Source organism: Ziziphus jujuba, chromosome 10 (genome assembly GCF_031755915.1).
Source record: "Ziziphus jujuba cultivar Dongzao chromosome 10, ASM3175591v1".
NCBI classification, from domain to species: domain Eukaryota; kingdom Viridiplantae; phylum Streptophyta; class Magnoliopsida; order Rosales; family Rhamnaceae; genus Ziziphus; species Ziziphus jujuba.
In genome coordinates this window covers 27,296,899-27,321,016 of record NC_083388.1, presented here as the reverse complement: position 1 = coordinate 27,321,016, position 24,118 = coordinate 27,296,899, and the positions used below count along the sequence as shown (strand labels likewise).

The window sequence follows — 24,118 nt, the reverse complement described above, 5'->3', positions numbered from 1 at the left end:
TTTGTCTGGCTTACCTTGGCAATCTTCATGGCAATTGTTAGAGAGATTGAAATTTTTGTCTGGCTTACCTTTTTTTCTGTTTGGTGATTTCAATGAAATTCTACAACCTATTGATAAATTGGGTGGGAGGCCACGATTGAACTGGCAGATAGACAATTTCAAAAGGGTTGTTGATAATTGTTTCCTTCACTCTCTTCCCTTTCAAGGTTATAAATATACGTGATGCAATGGGCGGAGTGGTGCAGCTAATGTTCGGGAACATATAGATAGGTGCTTCACTACCATTGAAGGGCACGATCTTTTCCCTCATGCAGGTATTCTACACCTTCCAACTACTGTATCTGACCACCAAGCACTTTGTGTGTCTTTGGAAGGTTTAGCTAGGCATGACATAAGGCCATGAAAGAGATTCCACTTTGAGGCTGTATGGATTGGTGAGACCGAATGTGATGAAATTGTTCAACAAGAATGGAATTCTCTTTCTGCTATGACTGTTTCTATACCTATGCTTCAAAATAAATTATCGGGTTGTGTGTCCAATTTGATGAGATGGAACAAATATACGTTTGCCCATATCAAAACACGTCTCTCAGAATGTTATCGAATTTTATCAGAACTCCAATCCACTCCACCAACTATTGCCAATATCCAGAAAATCAATGGTGTAGAGCGTGAAATAAATTCCCTACTGGAGAAGGAAGAATGTAAATGGCGCCAGCGTTCACGAGTTTCTTGGCTACGTGCAGGTGATCATAACACTTGATATTTCCATACTTTTGCTAGCACACGCCGTAAGAAAAATACCATTACTGGTATTGCACAATCTGATGGTACGTGGACCACCAATCAGTCCACCATCAAAGAGACGTTTTTGGATTTTTTCCAGGGGCTCTTCTCTTCAAAATGAACGGATATATTACACGATTTAAGTTATGGTCTCCATGGTAGAGTTACTACTTCTATGAATCTAGTTTTATGTCAACCTTTCACTGCTATAGAAATAAAACAAAGTCATCTCAGATTCACCCATCAAAGGCGCTGGGATATGATGGTTTACCTGCTATGTTTTATCAACACTACTGGCCAATTATTGGGGATACTGTTACAGCAGCTTGCTTGGATGTTCTTAACAACAATGCTGATATGGGGAAGATTAATCACACCTTGATTGCTTTAATTCCCAAAGCTTCTGACCCTACCCAAGTAATAGATTTTCGCCCAATCAGTTTGTGTACTGTAATTTATAAACTAATATCCAAAACCATCGTGAATAGGCTGAAGTGTTTTTTGCCATTGCTTATTGCAGAAGAACAAAGTGCCTTTGTACCAGGACGTCAAATTACTGATAATGTTTTGGTGGCCTTTGAGCACCTCCACATGATTACGAAGAAACGCTTGGGACACGAAGGAATAATGGCAATCAAACTAGATATGAGTAAGGCCCATGACTGTGTAGAATGGAATTTTTTACATTGGATAATGTCTGAGATGGGTTTCTCCTCACAGTGGATCAATTTGGTTATGAGATGTGTCACGGGAGTCTATTCTTTTCTAATTAATGGCCAACAATGTGGTTTTTTTTCGACCCACTTATGGTTTGCGTCAAGGTGATCTCCTATCTCCATATCTTTTTTAATTGTCTCTGAAGGCCTTTCTATTTTGTTTCGAAAGTCCATTGCATGCAACTGTTTACAGGGAATATCGCTTGCTCCAAATTCACTAGCTATTTCCCATTTATTTTTTGCGGATGACACTATACTATTCACTCATGCCATTGAAAGGGATTGTTGAACAATACTTGATCTTCTTCAGGTGTATGAACGAGCTTGTGGCCAGAAAATCAATTTTCGAAAAACGGTTATCACATTTAGTCCTAATACCTCTCAATCGATAAAGACATTTATAAACCAAGAATTTCGAACACAAGAGACTAGCGGCCATGATAAATATCTTGGTTTACCTTCTTTTGCGGGGAGAAGAAAAATTGAATTATTCCAATCTATTAAGGCAAGGGTGTAACACCCCATCCCAAAGTACGTCGGAATTTTTGCTTGTTGACCGATGTTAACCGTTGACCAAGAGGGTCAAAATTTGACTTCTGGATGGAATTTTGCATTGACTGAGGCATCATTTCAAATTACGTATCGTCCCAAGTTTGTAGACTAGTAGCATATCGAAATCGGAGCTACCGTTTGAAAGTTATGCGCAAGGCAAGTTGCGGTCCAATCTGTCCAAGGGTGCAAAGTTTGACTTTTTATTTATGTAGAATTTCGATTTGACTCTTGTATAGTTGTAAAGTACTCGTCGATACTAGTCTATAGACTAGCAGCACGTCTAATTTGGACACCCGGTTAAAAAGTTACGGACTTGCAAATTTTTTCTAATATAGTATTATTTTATATTGTTTTTAATTAAACGGTGTTACTGTGAAAAATGGGCGCCACATGTCAAGCCCTCAGCCTTTCCCATGAGTGCACAGTGGCACCCATGGAATGGCTTTTTATTGGCTCAAACCAGTGTGTGAGCCGTGTGACTGGAGAGAGAGAGAGAGAGAGAGAGGGGAGGAGAGAGAGAGGAGAGACACCATAGGCCACCGTCGATTTGCTATTTTTAGGCCACCCTTTCCGTACATGCGCCACCCCACTTTGAAGCTCACCTGAAAACTGGCCGGCCAACCAAAAATCATGGCCAACTGACCGCTGACGCACTCGGATCGAGACTTTTTCCGGCTGCGGCGCCGATTGCTTCAAACCCAGATATCTCCCCGATCCGACCTCCGTTGCCTCACCATCGGTCCCATCCATTCACCCATCCTCCAATCTACATTTTCTCTAAAAATCACGGTCAATGGCGACCAGATGTGCCGCCGGCAGTGACCGTTTTCGGTGACCTAGGCAGCTCGTTGGAAAATTGACTTTCCGGCGAGTTTCCAATTGTACCGCCCATCCTTTCCCATTAATTCTGACCCCCTGAACCCAAATCCGGTGTCCAGTTTCCTCAACTCTTAACAGATTGTGAGAATCGAAGGCCTAAAATCCGAGAGCTTTCTGGTGAGATTCCGGCCATCTTGGGTCCAATCTCCGGAAAGTAAGACCAGATTCGTAATCTTCATCTCACAAGCTTCGATTCGATATATTACTCGTAAATTTTGGTTGTCATTTGTGTTTGCTCCCTGGGTACCCATTTCAGAGTTACCCATTTAAAATATTAAAATAATTAGTTTTGTGTATTGTAGATATTTTAGGTGTCAGGACCCGTCCAAAGTTCCCCACCGGAACCCTAGACAAGCCCTGATCCCAGGGAAACCCTACCGGACCCTTCTGTGGAAGATCCGGCAGAACCTCCCCTAAGGGATGAACTTACCACAAAATTTCCTGCACTGAAAACACACTTCTATAATTGTTCCCTTATTCCTCCCACAGTACGACGAACTGGTTCCACAAATTTCAGCACTCCAAAATAAAAATACAGTAATCCAGTGCAATACAAATACATAAGTGTCCCATACAGTATACAGAGCTTTATGAAGTACTACAAAATACAGAATACAGCAAAAGTGAAAGAAATATTACAACTGCAGTAAAAGAAGAACAAGGTACTGTGCGAACAAATACAGCGAGGAAGATCAAGTCCGCTCCGAGTGAACACCGACAACCTGGTACCTAGAGGAACGGAATTTAAGAGTGTGAGATGCTAATCATCTCAGTGAGCGACCCTACTACTCTACACTATCATACCACGGTAATAGGTATATAAATAATAATTAGTTGGAAATAATAATTTCTCTCAAAACCCTTACAATTCTCTCAGTTGGAAAGGTTCCCCTTTTAAAACATTTTCACAAAACTCTTTATTCATATTTCCCGAAAACCAAGACATCAATTAAATACCAGAAGCGGTAACAATTATATTTTTCATTAACATTTTATTTTTAAAACACAGTTCTGAAAATCATTTGATGCACCCACTATATACCAGTGGCGCCAACAGTACCCAGCGTCCCAAGGTACCGCCAGACAGGAGGTTATAGAGAGAAACCGGCATACGGTCGCGTGGCGTCCCACAGCGCCGCTGCTAACCTGGTGTCCCGGCCAAAGGGGGGTGGCCGCCCTCTCCGATGGCATCCACAGGACACCCTCATAATATCAACCGCGCGCTACTCACACCCACCTGCGCGCTAATCACATCACCTGCGCGCTAATCACACCCACCTGCGCGCTAATCACAACCGTGTGCACACTAACCATATCACATATACCATATCACATAATCAGAACACCAGTACGTGCACGGTGCATCTAAAAATCATAAAATCCACAATTTAAATTATAAAACAAATTTCACATTTTTCATAAACATAGCGGGCATAATCCATCCGCTTGAACCGGGAAATTCTCCACAATTTCCTTATAATTAATACCATAAATCCCATGATTTTCAAATCCACCAACTCCCAAATCCATCAATTCAAATATCCACATTTTTTTCCAAGCATAAATAATTTCTCGAAATATCATAATCAAATCCCATAATATTTTATGGGCATATTTCATAAAAATTGAAATCACCAACATAACCAAATATTTTCCTTGAAATATTTGAAAATCAAATCGTGCCCAATTTACCATTAAAACCACACCAATTTCAAAATCCTCAAAACCATAAAATAATTCCACACGGCATAAATTTGTAGAATTCGCATTTTCTTAAATCCAATAAGTTCATAAATACTTCTACAATAAATCCAATAAATATTTGGCACATAGAAATTAAATTCCAAATATTTAATTCACACATAATATATTCATCAATTAAATTCCCCAAAATTAATTTGAAGGTGGGTCACTCACCTGGAGCACGCAATTAACCCATGATCCACTACGGGATCAATTCTACGACTCACCGGTGCTCCTAGAACAAAATTCACAGACAGTCAAATAAATTAATATTTTATTCGGGTAAATAATACCCGGTACCCGGGGGGTCAAAACACAAACGATAACTAAAATTTACGAATCATATACCGAATCGAAGCTCGAGTGATGCTAATCACAGATCCGGTCTTAATTTCCGATGATCGTACCCGACGGGGTTTGAATTTCGTCGGGAAGCTTTTCGGGTTTCGGCTCCGCAATTCTCCCAAACCGTCGCGAATTGGTGGAAACGGAAGTCGGATTTGGGTTCAGGAGGTCGAACACTGCGGACTGGAGCTGGCCGGAATTTTCGGGTACTCGCCGGAACAGTATTTTCCGGCGGGCCGCCACGTCACCGGCAACCGTTGCCGGAACAGTATTTTCCGGCGGTGGCCGTTTGCTGTGAAATTTTGCAGATTTGTAGATCGTGAGGAGAGCAATCCAACGGGACCGACGGTGAGCAAAACGGAGGTCGGACGGCGGAGAAATCACCGTTTGAAGATTTTCGACCCCTCGCCGGAAAACGCTCCGATCCCGGCGCGTCGGTGGTCCGATGGCCGTGATTTTTGGTGGGTAGGCCGGACTTGAGGAGAGGATCAAGGCTGTCAGGCGCGTGTGGCCGGAAAATGGCCGAAACAGTGCCGATTCGCGGTGGCCGGCGGTGGAGGGGAAAAATCGCCGCCAAACTTCGGACGTCCGATCCGGGCGCGTCCGGCGGCCGTTCGCCGTGAAATTTGGAGGTTTTGCCGGAAATGAGGTGGGCAAGCTTTCTGTCCGGCGCGTGTACAGTAACTCGGCCGGAACAGTGGCAAAATCCGGTGGCCGGCGGTGGCTCTCTCTCTCTCTCTCTTTCTCTCTCCTCTCTCTCTTTCTCTCTCTTCTCTCTCTTTCTCTGTCTTCCCCGAGTGTTTTAACAAATAAAACCCCTGCATGACACTGTTCATGCCACGTGGACCAATCAGAAACTGACACGTGGCGTTTCACTGTTCACCGACCCAAAAAAAAAATATTAAAATAATACGGTATCCGGTAAACTTCAAACGTCCATAACTTTTTAACCACATGTCCGATTTAAGCGTGCCGCTAGTCTATGAACTCGTATCGACGAGTACGTTACAACCATACAAGAGTCAACTCACAATTACATCACAAGAAAAAGTCAACTCCCGGCACCTTTTAGACAGTTTACACTTCAACTTGTTTTGCCCATAACTTTCAAACCGTAGCTCCGTTTTCGACGTGCTACTAGTCTACGAACTCAGGGCGTCATGCACTTCGCCACGGTACCCTAGTCAACTCAAAATTCTCACCGAGTCAAAAAGTCAACTTTTGACCCCCTTCGGTCAACGGTCAACGGTCAACCTCGGTCAACGTGCACGGATTCCGGTGCGATTTGGGACGGGGTGTTACATTAGGTGCACGTGTGGATAGTGGAGTTGATCCTGCAGAGGATCTCGCTTGATACACGTACTTGAGGTGAGTGATCCACCTTTAAAACTATTTTGGGGTGATTAATTATATTTATTTTGTGTTAATTTAATATTTAGAAAATATGCTCATGTGGTGGAATTTATTTATAACTGCGGTAAATTGTATTATATATATATATGCCTATTGATGCTAAATAAAAATTTGGTTTATTAAAAAATTCTTGACTATTGTTATTGTGATTTAATTGAATTTATTACGCTTGAGCAAGGTGTTCTCGTTTAATTAATTGTATTTGGATTTTAATATTATTTTTGGGCATGATTCGATTTTAAATATTTCAAGAAAAATATTGGTTTAAGTTTGGTGTTTCAAATTATATAATTATGCCCTTGAAATATTATTGGATTGATTTTATGATTTGGGAAAAGTTATTTGTATATTATTATTGATGGTTTTACGCTGGAGATATTAAAGAAAAATGTGGGATGGTGAATTTGAAAAATGGTATGATTCCCATGGTGAGTTTTACAAAAATTATTATTATTTTTTTTAATAATATGGTTATTTGTTTTAGAGGCATTCATATAGTACTGGTGTTCTGTACTGTATATGTGGATGAGCGTACAAGTTATAATGTCTCTCGTGAGTTGCCATCGGACCGAGAGCAGGCAAGTTCTATATGGTGCACATAAACCACCCCCCTCCATGGCCGAGTTGACGGTTTAAGTAGCGGCGATGTCGGGACGTTGAAGCGACCGTATGCAAGTTTCTCTCTTTAACCTTCCGTCGGACGGTGATCGGAGACGCTGGGTATTGTAGGACATCACTGGTATATAATGTGTGCGTCAAGTATTATTTTCCAGATATAAATTTCAAATCCTAAAAGTTTTAAAATCGTATTTAAATTAAATGTATTTAATTTGTTTTATCATCTATTTCCAATTAGTATTTTTCTAAAATGTATTTATTCATCTTTTATGTCACTTATTTTAAATTAATATTTTTAAAATGCATCTCGCCATAAAAATATTATATAGATTGGCTGAATATTTCAAAAATAAATTTTATAATATTTTTACCATTTATTTTATATGATCGTTTGTAATTATTTAAATTATATTTTTGAAACTGTTTATTTTAGTTTATTAAATCAAATTTTACGAATTATATATTGAATTTCATTTTTATGTTATATTTCTTTTAATGCAAGTATTTTTAATTATTTTATTGTATTTTATTCATATTTGGATTATTTAAATTTTTATTAAATTAATTATTCTTTGATTTTTGGGGCATAAAATATTGGTTTTGCTTAAATGTTTTAAAAAGGAGAACATTTCCAACAGAGTGAATGTTGAGGATTTTGAGAGAAAATATTATTTCCAACTAATTATTATTTATTTATTTATTCTTAATTAATTAAGTGTATTATAATTATTATTACTGTTATAAGTGTATATTAGATACGGTCACTTACTGAGATGATTAGCATCTCACATTTTTAAATTCGTTCCCCTACGTACAAAAATTGATAGACGTTCATCTGGAACGAGCTTGATCTTCGTTGCTGTCGTATTTCGAGGAGTTCTCTTTCTTTTCATTTATTTCTATTGTAATATTTCTTTCATCCTTTGTTGTATAACTTTCATACTTAATTGTACCCTATGATGCTCTGTACACTGTATTGTATATATTTTATTAAATATTGTATTAGTTTCCTATTTAATTTATGGAAGTGCTGTTTGTTGTGGAATTATATTGTAGTAAAGTGGAAGAATAAAGCGGTATATATATATATATATATCTATATATATAGAAGTGTGTTTTCAGTACAGAAAATTCGTGGTAAGTCCAATCCTTAAGAGAGGTTCTGCCAGATTTTCCATTGGAAAGTCATGTAGGGTTTCCCTGGGATCAGGGCTTGTCTAGGGTTCCGGTGAGAAATCTTGGAGGGGTCCTAACAAGGGTCTGGAAAAAGTTGGAAGGTTGGAACGGGAAGCTCTTGTCCCAAGGAAAGAAATTCTCAATAAAGCTATCGCTCAGGCAATTCCAACTTATACAATGAGTTGTTTTAAGCTTCCCAAAAAATTAGTTTTTGATTTAACGAGACTTATGTCCCATTTCTGGTGGGGCTCATATGCTGGTAAAACTGGTGTTCACTGGATTAGTTGGATAAAACTAACTCAACCTAAAGCTTTGGGGGGTTTGGGTTTTTGATCTCTGGATGAGTTTAACCAGGCACTATTGGCAAAACAATGCTGGAGAGTGATATGGTGGCCGCATTCTCTTCTTGCACGGGTTTTGAAGGCCAAATATTACCCCCATGGAACATTTATGGAAGCTAGTTTATGCAATAGTCCCTCTCACATGTGGAGAAGCCTTGTCTGGGGTAGCCGTATTTTGGCTAGTGGGGGAATATGGAAAGTTGGAGATGGAAGAACAATTTGGGTTTACAAGGATGCTTGGTTGCCAGGCACGGGCTCTTCTCGGGTTCTGTCACCTCGGCTACTTGATGAAAATGTTAAAGTGGCTTGTCTTCTCACAAAATCTGGTGCTTGGAACATAAACCTCCTACGAGACGTTTTTAGTCCTGATGAAGCAGCAATAATTCAAACTATTCCTGTTGGTGGCGTGGGCTGCGATAATCGTTTTGCTTGGCGCTACCGTACCAACGGAATTTACACAGTTAAGACGGGCTACTGGGAAGCACGTAAACTTGGTAAAGGAAGTTATGTGGGTGGACCGAGTGACTCAAACAACAGCTTATGGTGGCGACGATTATGGCGTCTATCTATTCCTAACAAGATTAAGGTTCTGTTATGGCGAGCTTGTCATGCCGCCATGCCATGTATGTCCTTACTAGCTTCAAGACATATTATTTCTGAACGATTGTGCCCAATGTGTTTACAAGACGAGGAGACTCCACTGCATATCTTTTGGAAGTGTAGGACTGCAATTCGAATATGAAAACATTCTGTCTTCTATAGGGAGTTTAATAGTACGGTCTATGATTCTTTTGCTGCATCATGTTCCTCTGTTCTTACATGGCTTCCGGATTTCCAACAGGAGAGGTTTGCATGGAGTTGTTGGTGTTTGTGGAACAATAGAAATGCATTAGTCCATAGCAATTTTGTAAAAACTGACCAGCAGATATTGGATGCAATTCCACAACTGCATATCGAGTTTAAGGAAGCTCTCCAACAACAAGCAATTACAGATTTGTTCACTCGCCAACATATTTGGCTACCGCCACAAGGAGACAATCTGAAGATTAACGTTGATGCTTCTGTTAAACCTGGAACTGACACTATCGGTATTGGAGTTGTTGTGCGAAATGCTGCAGGTCAACTTATGGGAGCTTTGGCAAAACCGGTTGTGGCTAACTGGTCAGTTCCATATGCTGAACTCCAGGCTATTCGGGAAGCAATTGGCTTTTGCGTAGAGGCTGGCTTCCTTCACGGTGAAGTTGTTAGTGATTGCTTGTCTGCTGTGCATGCTGTAAATTCAAGTAACAAAGACGTAGTCCTTGACCCTCATTGTTTTTTAGTTGAAAATTTGCAGCAACTGTTCTTAACCTATTCAGGTTTAACTTGTTCGTTTCAACCTAGGGAGACAAATTATGTTGCCCATTGTGTTGCCAGATATGCAACATCTCTAGTTCACTATGAAACTTGGCTCGAAGATAGCCCTCAATGGCTCTCTGTTTTACATAGAGAAGATTTCTGTAACTCTGTTTCTTAATCAATAATAGAACTTTCCTTTCCTAAAAAAAAAAAAAAAACAAAGAACAAAACTATATATAATACATGATTTCCAACCCAACAAACATAAATAAATAAATAAAAATCCAAATCGAAATAGAATTAAGTTTGAAATGAAAATAATAAAGCAAGCGTCTTTTTTTTTTTTTTTTGGGACAATACCCTCGTGTCATTGGCACCCCTTTGGCTTCGTGGAATACGTTCATTGAGTCGATATTCACGCATAATCCTCTGTAGAAAACCAAAGTCTTTTTATATCCAACATGGATTTTGTTAGCATCTATTACGGGCTTATCATCTGTGATGGCTTTCCAATATCCACGTCTAGCCAGTCGATTCTGTTCACTTTCATTCTTGTATTTTCTCTCTTTTGGAGTGAAAAAGTAGCATGCATATTCACCAGGCCGTTTGTATCTCTCTATATTCAAATATATAAATTGTAATACAAAGAAAAATACTTGCAAAAGATTATTATATTATATATATATATATAAAGATTATTATATTATATATATATATAAAGATTATTATATTATATATATATATAAAGATTATTATATTATAGTTAATTTCACCATTAGTACACAACCAAAAATTTGATTTTCAAATTAATATGCATATATAAACATGGCTTAAAAATGAAACTCAAATTGATGAACGAGTTAAAAAGCAATACTTAGAGTCTTATTGAGGAATAAATTAATTTGTCCAGCATTCAACCTGGCTATCACTAGTATTAGGGTGCCTTTTACTGCCCTGTTATCGTTGATAGGATGAATTTTTATGTACATAAAAGTAGTGTAAAAAAGGAAATTCAATATAACAATGATCAAAGAAATAAATAAGTAAAGAAAATACGGAAAAAAATAAAATAAAACCTGAAAGCTCTCGTGGACTGAATTGGTAGATATTAACCCCATCAATGACAGTATAACGCCGCAAAGGCAGGTTGGCGAGCTTCCTGTTCAAGTAGAACCCTACGAGTTCATTACCGGTAGGGATAAATTTGAATGATTCGGGGGGAGGATCAGGAAAGTCAGCCGTTGATGGAGCTTAGGTTGAGGAGAAAATAAAGTAAAGGGAAATCTAACTAGTTTTATTGGTTAATTTATTAATATAATTTAGGTATGGATAAATAAATCTTAAAGGGATAAGTCTAATACGTTCAGTTGAATTCTGGGATTCTTTTAAATTCACATATGACTGATTTTTTTTTTTAAATATAAAATTCATATACATGTGTATATATATATATATATATTTTGGTTCGATTTATATCTCATAATAAAGTAATTAAACTAAAAAGAGGTAGCCTTTTGATCATTTTAGCCCCAAGTTTGTCGCCTCGTAAATAATCCAAAAACAAAAATTGTTCAGGCTTTTGTGTATTTAACATATACATACATATATTAGGGGAATAATTTGAAGAAAAAAAAAAAGAAAAAGAAAACCTGGCAGACCAACCCATAATTCATTTGCCATGTTCTTATTTAAAAGTGTTATTATATAATAATTAATCGATTATTTCAGTAAATCTGAAATATTTAATAAGTTTAAAAAATTACTACTTTGTCCACTAGAACACGGTTCACGTTTCCGTAATGTATAAAATAATTTTTATTTTCCTAAATGTGAAATATTTATTTACAAATTTTGAATGATAAAATAAACTTATTGTTGAAAATTATTTATTTATTTTAACTTTATAGTTTCTCAAAATTGATTCATAAAATAAACTTATTGTTGAAAATTATTTATTTATTTTAACTTTATAGTTTCTCAAAATTGATTCAAAAAATCAGTCACATTTCATATTTATTAAATAGAATAATTTTTTAATGTAGACATTGAAGAAAAAATGAAAATTACTAAGAAATAAATTTGTTTTTTTGGATGATACAAATTTTATTTACCCTTATTTGCTTAATGCAAATTACTCTTATTTTGTCTTATTCAAATATATATATATATATATATATAGACATATGCTAGTAAATGCAAATAAAGTCACACATGAGTAGAAAACTTAAAAGAGAATCCACCGTATAATTCAAGTGGGCAACTCTATCCATTGCCCATTGATCTTGGATTGAAACCTCATTTAGGCCTGGCCTGGGCATATGAGCTTGGACAAAGTAGGCTGGACTCTCAACAAATGGTGTTAGAACCAGATTTAATGAAATAAATAGTGATTGGCCCAGTGATGGACCACAACTGAAAAAAATCCATGATTAACAGTTGAAACTTAATGACACTATTTCGTGAAGGTCAAAATTAAATGACAATAAATTTTGTGTCGAGATGTAGAATCTATGTTAACTCCATGACATTATGCAAATAAAGTCCCATATTGATAGGGAAAATCCTGAAGAATGGGGGAAATAAAATAAATAAAAAAAAGTTGAAGAAAAAAGAAAAAGAAAAAAAACCAATAAATGAAAATTGACCAATTGATTTATACCAACCCATAATTCATTTGCCATATTCTTGTTTAGATGCAACCACAATAGGAAAGAACCCATGATTGACAGTCGATATTTAATAACATAAAATTTCATGTTGAGGTGGAGACTTCATGACATTATGCGAACAAAGTCTCAAATTGATAGTAAAAATTTTGAAGAAAAAGAAAAAAAAAAATTTGAAAATTGACCAATTTACGTAGACCAACCCATAATTCATTTGCCATATTCTTATTTAGATGCAGCATTTCTAAATTAGTTTCTTCATGTTACACAGGGGACTCTCAACTGTATACATATATTATGGGAAAATTTTGAAGAAAAAGAAAAGAAAACCAATAAATGAAAATTGACCAATTGATTTCAACCAATAATTCATTTGCCATATTCTTATTTAGATGCAGCATATTCTAAATTAGTCCTTCATGTTAGACAGAGAATAGCATGAAAGAATGGCACCGTTTGGATTTATTAAGGGAGTAAGCTTATTTGTCCAGGTCCAAGAGAGATTCCAACCAAAACTAAATAACAATGATGGAGTTGCCCACTTATGTGATGGATTCTTTGAACTTTCTACCAATGTGAGACTTTATTTATTTATTTATTTTTTTGAAACAATTTTGAGCCATATAAATGCAGGTATAAATGTCCCTTAATAATAAGTTCTAAGGCAAATTTCATATAAATGAACATGATCATATCGAGGCCATAATTTATGCTTAGGATTATCATTAAATGAATGCACATGGATGCTAAAAGGTAAAACCAGTTGCCTTCCTTTTCTCCTAAAATTTGGGTATTATAGTTGGTTTGATTTTTGACTCCAAATTGAAGGCACAAATACGAAAAGCGATCAAAAGTCCAAGCCATTGGAGTCAAAGGTACAGTAGAACATATAGATATATGTATCCCAATTTTTTTACACTTAGAGTCAAATTTAAGCACTATAATACTGCAATATAAAATTTTTACACGTCTGATTAGACAACAGATAAAGAGAAAAGGCTTAGCAAAAGAATAAAAGCACACATAAGAGAACAGAATATATACAAAGTAAAAATCGAGACAATATTGATGACGAAAGCACGACCATGCTATGATAACCACAAAAAGTCAATTTGGAAACCCTTGTTTAACCAAGCCTATCCAGTTGAGTAAGCAAAATGTTAAAAGCTTGCTTGAACAAATCAAAAGCCTTAAACCACTTCAAAAAATCTGACTAACAAAACTTTGTAGGAATTAGTAAATCATCAAAACAGAAATTTTTTTTAAAATAATCCATTTTGGTCTTGTGTCGTCTCTTTGATTGATCACCATCACTTGGTCTAAGTGTTCTGTTTGGAGGGACCTCCTTCTTCATGCTGAAGACAAACAATTAATAAATGTATTAGTCCGGAAAAAAAATTTGCTAGATGAGTACATGTCATGTGTATATCTAGAATTATGATACAAAATTGAATTGCTTAAACAAACAAAGTTTATTCTACCATTTATATAATACACCAAAAACAGTCTAATAATACTACACAAGACACGTGGCAGTAGTCCATATACCTCCTGGTCAGAAACATACATGAAGCTAAAACGATGACCTACTAATTAAATAACATATTCTCACTGAGCAATGCATATATGGACATGAAATACAATAAAAATATCCATACAAGTAAATATAAATATATATATATATACTTACACACACACACACACACACATAAGTATATATTAAAGCCAGTTTAGGCATCACAAAGCAAGACATTCATGAAGATCCTGTAACCAGAATACTCAAATAGTCCAAAATGCCAATGATTTGGTATTATTTCGTAAAAGGATAAAAGTACACAAAAAATCAAAAACAGCAATGATAGTGAATTATTTGGCTACAAAGGATAACAGAACATAAATGATAGAACAAAGTAATTTAGCATTCCTTAATCTCATCTGATACCATTCTTCTTTTTGGAGATGAGAAGATTAACCACCTCCATTAGCACTATCACTACTTGACGTTCCACTTGAATTCGATTCTGCATATAAATCAAGACAGATTATACTACAAAAGTGCTTACTACACAAAATAGTTAATAGTTCAAATTAAACACATGGAGGATTAATTACCAGACACAGCTGGAGGCTCAGAATTAGTATCACTGTTCACGGGATCGGGTAGTGTTGGATCAGAATCACTTTCAGGATCAGTATTCCAATTTGGGAAGTATCCATGGTCTTCAAACCGAGCCTTAAAAACTCTACAAGCAACCAATTCCAACTGCAACAAAATAATAAAACTTTGAAAGGAATAACGCATATTTTGATAATCAATAATTTAACCCCAAATCTAAACAAAATAAATTAGACAATTTATGCCATTACCCCTGTACCATCCTCACCAGCATGTGGAGCACTCAATCTAAATTCATCCATAGTCCAGTTAGTACTGTGAAAATCAAAACTGGTTGGAGAATTTCTTTCCTGGAAAGCAAAAGTTTGCTTATAAGCAACAGTCTGACCAGCTGCATCCATCACAGAGATATCACCTCCAGTGCACTTCCAAAAACCATTTTTAGCATCTCGATTATCCATTCTCTCTCCATACTCGTTCGTGCCACGTCTTCGAGTGAAAAAATGGCAGCCGCCATGCTCTAAATCCAGTTTGTACATCTCTGTATCGGACAAAAAAAAAAAAAATTATATATATATATATAATAAATTTCCCATAATAATTTGATGAAAATATTTATGGCGATGGCAATGAAGAAATTTAACAACCAGTATATCAAGATTTAATTTCATTATTAAGAGGAACAAGAAACCGGATTAATTAATGAGCAGCAAATCAGTGGAGAATTGAATCAGGGAACCACAAGTACATTATACAAGGAAAATAGAAATAAACAAGAAATTTAAACTCGTGGATTAATATACAAGAAACAAAGAAAGAAGAAGAAATTTTTTTAAATACGACTAGAAATGAAAATTTCAAAGAGCGAGGCGAAAATTATACTAAAACACGTACAATTATACCAGAAAAAAACAAGAAACAATGAAACTTTTTAGATACTACTAGAAATGAAAAATTCAACGAGCGAGGCGAAATTATACCAAAACATGCACGTATATATGATACAAGAAAAGACAGAAGAAACGATAACCTGAAAGTTCTTGGGGATGGAAGTCGTAGAGATTATTGACTTCAAGGATAGCATGAGGTGGAAGCAATGAAGGCAGACCGGCGATCTTCCTAGTCAATTGGTCTATGAATTCGTTATCATTAGGAGTATACCTGACTCCTCTTGGATATGGCGGTGGTAGATATGGCGGTGCCGCCATTTGAGAGTGTCTTGGAGCTTTGCAGATAGTACTGAGAGAAGGGCGTGTTGGAGAGAGAGTGGCATTTCAGAGAAATATCAACCGGTTCAAATGTAAAAAGAAACATCCAAATATACGTGTATATATGTGTGTGTGTATATATATATATATATATCTATATAACTAACCACGTTTACAACCCCACTAGCCATGCAGGGTAATAATTCTAACAAACTAACAGCTGGAATGGCAGCGAGTACAACTGCTTATGCTCCTGCACGCTGCTGGTTATAATCCGTTGGTAATTGGTTTGTCTGTGATAGTAGTGGAATTTATGGTTGCATAATAATAATCCCTTTCTTTTTTTCTTTTTTTTCTTTTTTTCTATTTTGTTTTGTTGAAGTGGTTTTAAGGCTATTGATTTATTTTTATTTTTAATATTATTACTTTTTTTTTGTTGTTTGATCGTAAGCTGTTAAACAATTTGGTTACTCAATTGATCAATTTGCATGGTGAAAAAAATTGTTTCCAAACTGACATTTTAAGTTTTGACTTGGAGATTTTAGCCCTTTGGATTTTTCAAAGACCCATCCTAATTTTTCTACCATTGTCATTGCTGATTTAATTGCTGTAGTATTTTTTTTAAAGTGTTTTTAAGGCTATTGATTTTTTTCGTTAAACAATTTGCTTACTCAATTGATCAATTGACTTGGTTAATAAATTGTTTCCAAATTGACATTATTTTATTTTTTTGTGTCCTGGTAAAAGACATTTTTAATTTGACGTGAAGATTTTAGCCCTTTTACTATTATGCTTGATCTTTTTATGAGGTAGATGTAAATCATGATCTCATTTATGGTTGTGCTTCATCAATATTTAAAAATTCTAAGAAATGAACATTTATTTTTATCATATATTATATAAGTTTATTAGGAACATGTAATTTTTTTTTTTTTGGTTAATTTGCTTAATGCATATTGATATAATATATATTTATATTTAGCTTTTGTCCATTTAACATATTTTGGCAGGTAATGAAATTTTGGATATCATGGGGAAGTAAGCTTGATCTTGACTCCAAATTATTAGTCACAAATACGACAAGCGATCTAAAGTCCAAGCTACTGGAGATAAAGTTAATTAAAGCGGCATATATATATATGTATATATATAGAGTCATCCGCACTGTAAAACAATTATCATATATATATATATATATATATTTAGACTCTTATGTACTATATTTAATGGAGTCAAAGTTAAGTACGGGGGAGCATAATGAATTGAATAGTAAAATGAAAATCAGAATGGATCTTTAAAAAATTCCATTTTGGTCTTCTGGGAGGCTCTTTGATTAATCATCACTTGTATATTAGGATTTGAAGATACAGTTTGAAAGAGCTGGTTTAGGCCACCATGTCATTGTCTGGTCCAACATAGATCACCAAAGTCATTGTGATTCATCAACTCAAATTGCTGCAATTCCTCATGACTTCCATTATAATCCACCATTTGAAGCTGCTTGTTATGATCCATTGCCGATTGGTTGTCCAGTACTGGAAGTTGATGATTCTGAAGAGATTGATCATTCGAATATGTTCCACTAGACTGATTTGCATAATAATCCCTGATCTGCACAAAGTTGTCGCTGTAGCTCTCCATTGGTTCACCAACAATTTTTTCAAGCCCTCCATAATAATTACCCTGACCAAAAACAGAGGAAGAATGCTCTTCATGTTCATGTTCATGTTCTTTATTATCAGGTTCTGGTTTTTTTCGATGTTGATTCCGAGTCAGCATGGTTTTGATTCTTTTGTGAGCCACCTCATGAATTTCGCAAATAACCCAATCATGCAACTGCTACAAAAAGCCAAATCTAATCAATATCAAGAACCAAACTAATGCATGATTTTAGGAGGGGGAGAAAAAAAAAAAAAAAAAAGATTAACCCAAAATCTAAAAGAACTTCATAGATGCATTTTGTTGTATACCTTCATGTCATTAGGATCATTTGGTGTGCATTGAGGAGGATCAATGACTCGGAATTCATACATAACCCAATTGGTCTTCTCACCTTCTCGGGGTTTTCCTCTGAAGAAAGACAAACTCTTTTTGAATCCAATAATGACATTGTTAGTGTCTTTAACAGGCTTATCAGCTCCAGTGGCCTTCCAATACCCATCTCCGGCAGCTCTATTGGATCTATTTCCATTCTTGTATTTTCTATTTCTTGGAGTGAAAAAATAGCATTCTTTCTCTCCAGGCCGTTTATATCTCTCTAAAAGATTCAAAAACAAAAAAAAAAAAGGAAAAAAAAAAAGAATTACAAATGAACAAGAAAATCCCATTTTAATAACTAACCCTCAAAAGTAAGATTTTCGCACTCTAAAAAACAACCAAGAATTTCATTTTACAGAAACAAAAACAGATATATGCATGTTGTGACAGAAAAGAAAACTCAAAGAGGAAATGCACATTGTAACAAAATTGATGAAGAAGAAGAAGAAGAAAGAAAGAAAAAGAAATTCTGGGTTTTGAAATTGATTAACCTGAAAGCTCCTCTGGATTGAAGTCGTGGAGATTAACTTCGACTATTGGACTAGGCGGTAATGGCAGGTGGGCGAGCTTCCTCTTCAAGTAGAAGCCGACAAGTTCGTGATCACGAGGCACAAATCTGAACCCTGGTTGGAGTTTCATATTTTCTCGTCCTCCTTCTCTGCCGACGAATTGAAATTCGTGTTCGCGGTGAAAATCAGAGGCGTCACCAAAAGACTCCATTGATGGGGAGACAAAGGAGGAGAGAGGAAAAATAGAGAGAGAGAGAGAGAGGTTTTGTTGAATTTCTTTGGATTATTTTTCTTCTCAGATATATTTTTCTTTTTCCATCTTTTAAAAACTTCATTAATCTGAGGATTTTACAGGAAATGCATTGACCCACTTAAATCGTACCTATAACCAACTCTATGAAAACAAAAAATATTAATGATAAAAAAACCATAAATATAAGAATAACTATGATAATTAAATAAAAAATTTAAGAAAAATATATAGAAAAAAAGAAAAGAAAAAAGCAACAACAAAGAAAAAAAAAAATAAAAATACATTCTATAAGTTTTAAAATAATAAGCTTTTTGTTGCAAATGACTGTTTTTTTTAATGAAGTCTAGCTTATTTTGTTTTTGTTCGTAAATAGAATAATATTTTTATATAATAATTATTAAAAAAATTATTATGATGATCAATTTTTTTTTCATTTTCTTTCTTAATTAATGGATATTTCTAAATATTTGTTATATTAAATAAATAAGATATAATATTTGTGTAAATAAATATATATACATATACAATAGTTATATACAAACATGCTATTTAACACTAATAATAATGAGCATTAGTAGGATCCAATATTAGTGATTGTGAAATGACAAATGCTAATTTGATGTATTTAATTATATTTCTATTTTTTATGCAATAATTTAATATGAAAAATCAAACTTTATTTTGGACTGCCAACTATATTATCATATAATATGTGAATTTTATTGATAATCATCTTCAATTGTGATAAATAGTATTTTTTTTTTATATAAATTGTTTTTGGGATTTTTTTTTTTTTTTTTTTTTTGGAATCTTGTCCGAGGTGTTTTCTATTTAGTTATCAATTTACCATTTTTTTCAATTTGTCCAAATACTTACAAACTACATAAAATACACATGAATCTTTTAACTTGAGTCAAAGTAGTCCTTCATAGCTCATCACATACCCTATGCTTTCAAAAATAGAACCAGAAAGAGACCAAAAAACTAGTAAAATGTAGAGAGGAGAATAACGAATTAACAATTCAACACGAAACTAAAACTTTTGAGATTTATAGATCAAGGCAACCTTGTCATCTTAGTCTCTTGCAGAGTTCTTGTACTGGGACTAAATATTATTGCATTTATTTTAAAGTCTACCAGGTACGGCTTCACAAGGGAGTGGGAAATTTTCAATACAACCAAAGTTTGTAGTCCTCTCTCTAATGCACCAATGGAAACCACTGTTGTCTCACCAATGTATTAAAGAGAGAAGTACAAACTCTGGGAGCATCTGATTTTTTTGGGAAAAAGTGATGCTAGAGTGAGTACATATATATATATATATATAGATATAGATATATAGATATCATCATGTATCCAGAAATTTTGGACATTATAATTAGATAGTGTATTGTTAAAATCATGGTCAATTAGTACTGATCATATATGCCTATTTCAATTGGTTCAGCTCCAATTAGGCATCATGACTGAAAACATGACAAACTTGAAAAAAAAAAAAAAAAAAAAACACATTTCTATGAGACTGTACATATATATTTAACATCCAATTTTAGGAAGGAAATCGAAAATACTATAGTTTGACATTGAAAGTTCCATAATATAGAGTATATAAAATTGTCCAGGTGGCCTTAAAACGGAAGTGCAGTATACAGGCATGCGCCTTAATACGAGATTGCCATTGCCATTCAGTTGTTGGAGTTTATTAGCTACAAAATCTAAGCTCACATAATATTGGTATTGTTCATGTTGAAGTTTGAACATATTGACATTAAACCTGTGGTATTATCCTCATTACTGACCATATACATCCTTATATATATATATTTACACATTTTCTTTTTTTACTAAATTATTAAGGGGAAAACGAGCATTCTGTTTTAAACGTTATTAAAAGTAAATCTATATGATTGTACGAAAGAAAAAAAAAAATCTCATTGACATGAATTTCAGATACCAGGATGTGTTTACCATATATTAAGTTCTCATAAGAGCAACACTTTTGTTTTAGGTAGGCTGTAATTAGATCAGGACCAATCACCATTTCTCAGTTAGTTAATTAACTATGTAAATAACCTTCTCTTGAAAGCACATTCCAAAAGAAAATATGTAAGAAAAAGATTCATGTTGAATTTACTATTTCACAAGTAAATACAGAAGTTACTGAATTTGACAAAATATTAAAATGTGGAACAATAGGAAAATCAAAGGCGAAAGCTATAGCTTTATTTTGAAAATCTATCTATCACCCCAAAAAAGAAAAAAAAAATTGTCAATAGTTTTATAAATTTTAAATATCGATGAAGCACAACTATATGTGGGATCATGATTTACATCTGCCTCATTAAAAGATCAAGCATAAAAAATATAGCAAAGAGGGCTAAAATCTTCAAATCAAACTAAATATGTCAATTTGGAAACAATTTATTCACCATGTCAATTGATCAATTGAGTAAGCAAAATGTTAATAACTTACCCTGTTAGAGTTTGTGACCCGAATTCTTGTTGACCCGACCCGAAAAGCTCGCGGTGCGGTAATTAGGGTTCAAGGTATCGCGCAGTCAGGCTCACCTTTTGTACCAATCTTTCGATATTGGATTTGTTCTCCCTGCCCGTGGTTTTTCCCGTCAAGGGTTTCCACGTAAATTGTGTGTCTGTTCTTCGCTTTCTTTGTTTTCGTTGCTATTTGTTTTTCTCCCAATTCCGTAACAAGTGGTATCAGAGCCGCGTCGATCTATTTGGGAATTTTTTTTTTTTTTTCGATCATGGCAACAAAGTTCGACATTGAGAAATTTGAGCGCAACATGAGTTTCTCCATGTGGCAAGTCAAGATGAAGGCGATTTTGACACAGAACGGTTTACACAGGGCGTTGGTTGGCAAGGAGCAGATGCCGTCTTCGTGGGATGCCGAAAAGAAAGCCGAGGTTGATGAGCGTGCCCTATCCACCATTCAGCTATGCTTGTCCAATGAAGTTTTGAGAGAGGTCCTTGATCAGAAGACAACAAAGGACTTATGGGACAAGTTGGAATCTTTGTACATCACAAAGAATCTCACAACGAAACTGATTGCGAAGCACCGTCTATACACCCTTTCTATGGTTGAAGGTACATCTATTAAAACACACATAGATGATTTTTCTACTATTTTGTTGGATCTGGCAAACATGGACATTAAATATGATGATGAAGATCAGGCCCTAATGCTACTGCGTTCCTTACCTCCATCGTATAAAAATTTTAGGGAGACTTTGATTTACAGTAATAAAACCCTAAAATTGGAGGATGTGAAAGCTTCTTTATATTCTAAGGAGTTGTTTGATAAGGAGTTGACCAGCAGTTCGGATAACAATAATTTTGGGAGTTCCGGAGGAGAGGGTTTGATTGTTAGAGGTAGAACATCATCTAGAGATCAAAATAACAATGGTGGTAGTCGGCCAAGATCGAAGTCAAGGTTCAGAAACCTTATTTGTCACTACTGTAAGAAAAAGGGGCACATCAAAACTGAATGTCGTAAGCTTCAGAATAAAAATAATGAAAAGAGTAAGGAACATGCCGAAGCCAGTGTCGCACATGAGGAAATTGAAGATGGAGATGTTTATTCAGTGACTGAGGATAGTTCGGGCAAGCAGGGATCGATTTTGGATTCAGCCTGTTCGTTTCACATCTGTCTCCATAGGGATTGGTTCTCTTCTTATGTTCCGGTGGATAAAGGTGTTGTGCTGATGGGAGATGATCATCCTTGCTGTGTCATCGGCATTGGAACTGTAAGGGTGAAGATGCATGATGGAATTATCAGAACACTATCTGAGGTACGTCACGTTCCAGATATGTCTAAAAATTTAATTTCTTTATCTGCTTTGGACAAGTCTGGTTGTTCTTTTGCTGGTGGAGGTGGAGTTTTGAGGGTTCTGAACGGTGCTTTGGTGGTGATGAAAGCTAGCCTGGTTGGTACATTATACAGGCTACAGGGTTCTGTGGTAATGGGGTCGGCTGCTGTTTCAGTATCCATGTCAGATTCGGATGTTACTCGTTTGTGGCATATGAGATTGGGCCATATGAGTGAGAAAGGTTTGGCGATGTTGAGCAAACGGAGTTTGCTTGGTGATCGGAGTATCTCGAAGTTGGAGTTTTGTGAACATTGTGTGTTTGGCAAGCAGAAGAGAGTTAGCTTCAGTACTGGAATTCACAAAACCAAAGGTACTCTAGACTACATTCATTCAGATCTTTGGGGACCCGCACGTACTGCTTCTAAGGGTGGTGGCAGATATATGTTGACCTTCATTGATGATTTCTCCAGGAAGGTCTGGGTATATTTCTTGAAGCACAAGAATGACGTATTTGCTATCTTCAAGCAATGGAAAGCTTTGGTAGAGAAGCAGACGGAAAGAAGGGTGAAGCGCCTTCGTACAGATAATGGATTGGAGTTCTGTGATGGTGTTTTCAATGAGTTTTGTAGAAACGAAGGGATTGTTAGACATCTCACAGTTAGAGGAACTCCGCAGCAAAATGGTGTGGCTGAGCGGATGAACAGAACTCTTATGGAGAAAGTGCGATGCATGTTGTCGAATTCTGGGTTAGCACAGGAATTTTGGGCAGAAGCAGCTGCTACAGCTTGCTACTTGGTGAATCGTTCTTCATCGGCAGCAATCGATTGCAAGACTCCTGAAGAGGTATGGTCTGGAAAACCTGCTAATTATTTAGATTTGAAGGTGTTTGGATGCCCTGCCTATGTTCATGTTAATGATGGTAAGCTTGAGCCTAGATCGAAGAAGGGCATATTTCTTGGTTACCCGCAGGGTGTAAAAGGATACAGAGTTTGGCTTCCTGATCCAAAGTCATCTAAGGTTGTGATTAGCAGGGATGTTGTGTTTGATGAGATGGCAATGCTGCATCCGAAAAAGGAGCTCGTTGTTTCAGACAGTATGCCAAAGCAGGTGGAGTTTAGGGTGGAGGAAGTAAGTACTTCACAGAATGGTTCAGTTTCAGGCCCATTTGAGACACCCACTCATGTGGAAGAAGAGAGAATTGAGGAGGTGCAGGAGCATTCGATTGCCAAGGATAGACCTCGCAGGGAGATCAAGAAGCCCTCTAGTTTAGCAGACTATGTCACTTTTGCTTGTGTTGCAGCACAAGAGATCGAGAGTCCCAGTGATCCTTGCAACTATTATGAAGCCATCTCATGTGAGGATTCTGCAAAGTGGTTAATTGCTATGCAGGAAGAGGTGGAGTCGCTTCATAAGAACCACACTTGGGAGTTAGCATTACCTCCAGAGGGTAAGAAGATTGTGGGATGCAAGTGGGTCTACAAAAAGAAAGGCATTCCTGGTGTTGAAGATGCGAGGTACAAAGCACGTTTAGTAGCGAAGGGGTATTTACAGGTACAGGGAGTTGATTTTAATGATATATTTTCCCCTGTCGTTAAACA

The 24,118-nt window shown here is 35.9% G+C and overlaps 2 protein-coding genes across 2 annotated transcripts; both read right to left on the bottom strand.

Annotated features, from left to right (window-relative positions):
• Positions 1–14,541: 14,541 nt before the first annotated feature.
• On the bottom strand, positions 14,542–15,228 carry LOC107412450 (uncharacterized). Its single transcript, XM_016020228.4, has 3 exons — positions 14,941–15,228; positions 14,686–14,836; positions 14,542–14,594 (listed from the first exon to the last, which is right to left on the bottom strand). Exons 1-3 carry the CDS (start codon positions 15,226–15,228, stop codon positions 14,542–14,544), a joined length of 492 nt encoding a protein of 163 aa, XP_015875714.4.
• A 2,067-nt stretch (positions 15,229–17,295) lies between these two features.
• On the bottom strand, positions 17,296–18,654 carry LOC107412449 (protein ATAF2). The gene is made up of 4 exons (XM_048468770.2): positions 18,426–18,654; positions 18,238–18,261; positions 17,868–18,154; positions 17,296–17,733 (listed from the first exon to the last, which is right to left on the bottom strand). The coding sequence occupies exons 1-4, from the start codon at positions 18,652–18,654 to the stop codon at positions 17,296–17,298; spliced, it is 978 nt and encodes a 325-aa protein (XP_048324727.2).
• Between the last annotated feature and the right edge of the window lie 5,464 nt (positions 18,655–24,118).

Bases quoted from the DNA above. Each gene is read 5' to 3' on its own strand.
- LOC107412450 (XM_016020228.4), bottom strand. From the start codon at position 15,228: ATGTACAAACTGGATTTAGAGCATGGCGGCTGCCATTTTTTCACTCGA. The intron at 14,837-14,940 runs GTAATGGCATAA...ATTTTGTTGCAG, and splicing joins CTGGTGAGGATGGTACAGGG to TTGGAATTGGTTGCTTGTAG. The intron at 14,595-14,685 runs GTAATTAATCCT...ATTTATATGCAG, and splicing joins TGAGCCTCCAGCTGTGTCTG to AATCGAATTCAAGTGGAACG.
- LOC107412449 (XM_048468770.2), bottom strand. From the start codon at position 18,654: ATGGAGTCTTTTGGTGACGCCTCTGATTTTCACCGCGAACACGAATTT. The intron at 18,262-18,425 runs GTTAATCAATTT...GTTGTTTTTTAG, and splicing joins CAATCCAGAGGAGCTTTCAG to AGTGCGAAAATCTTACTTTT. The intron at 17,734-17,867 runs GTATACAACAAA...TTTTTGTAGCAG, and splicing joins ATGATCCTAATGACATGAAG to TTGCATGATTGGGTTATTTG.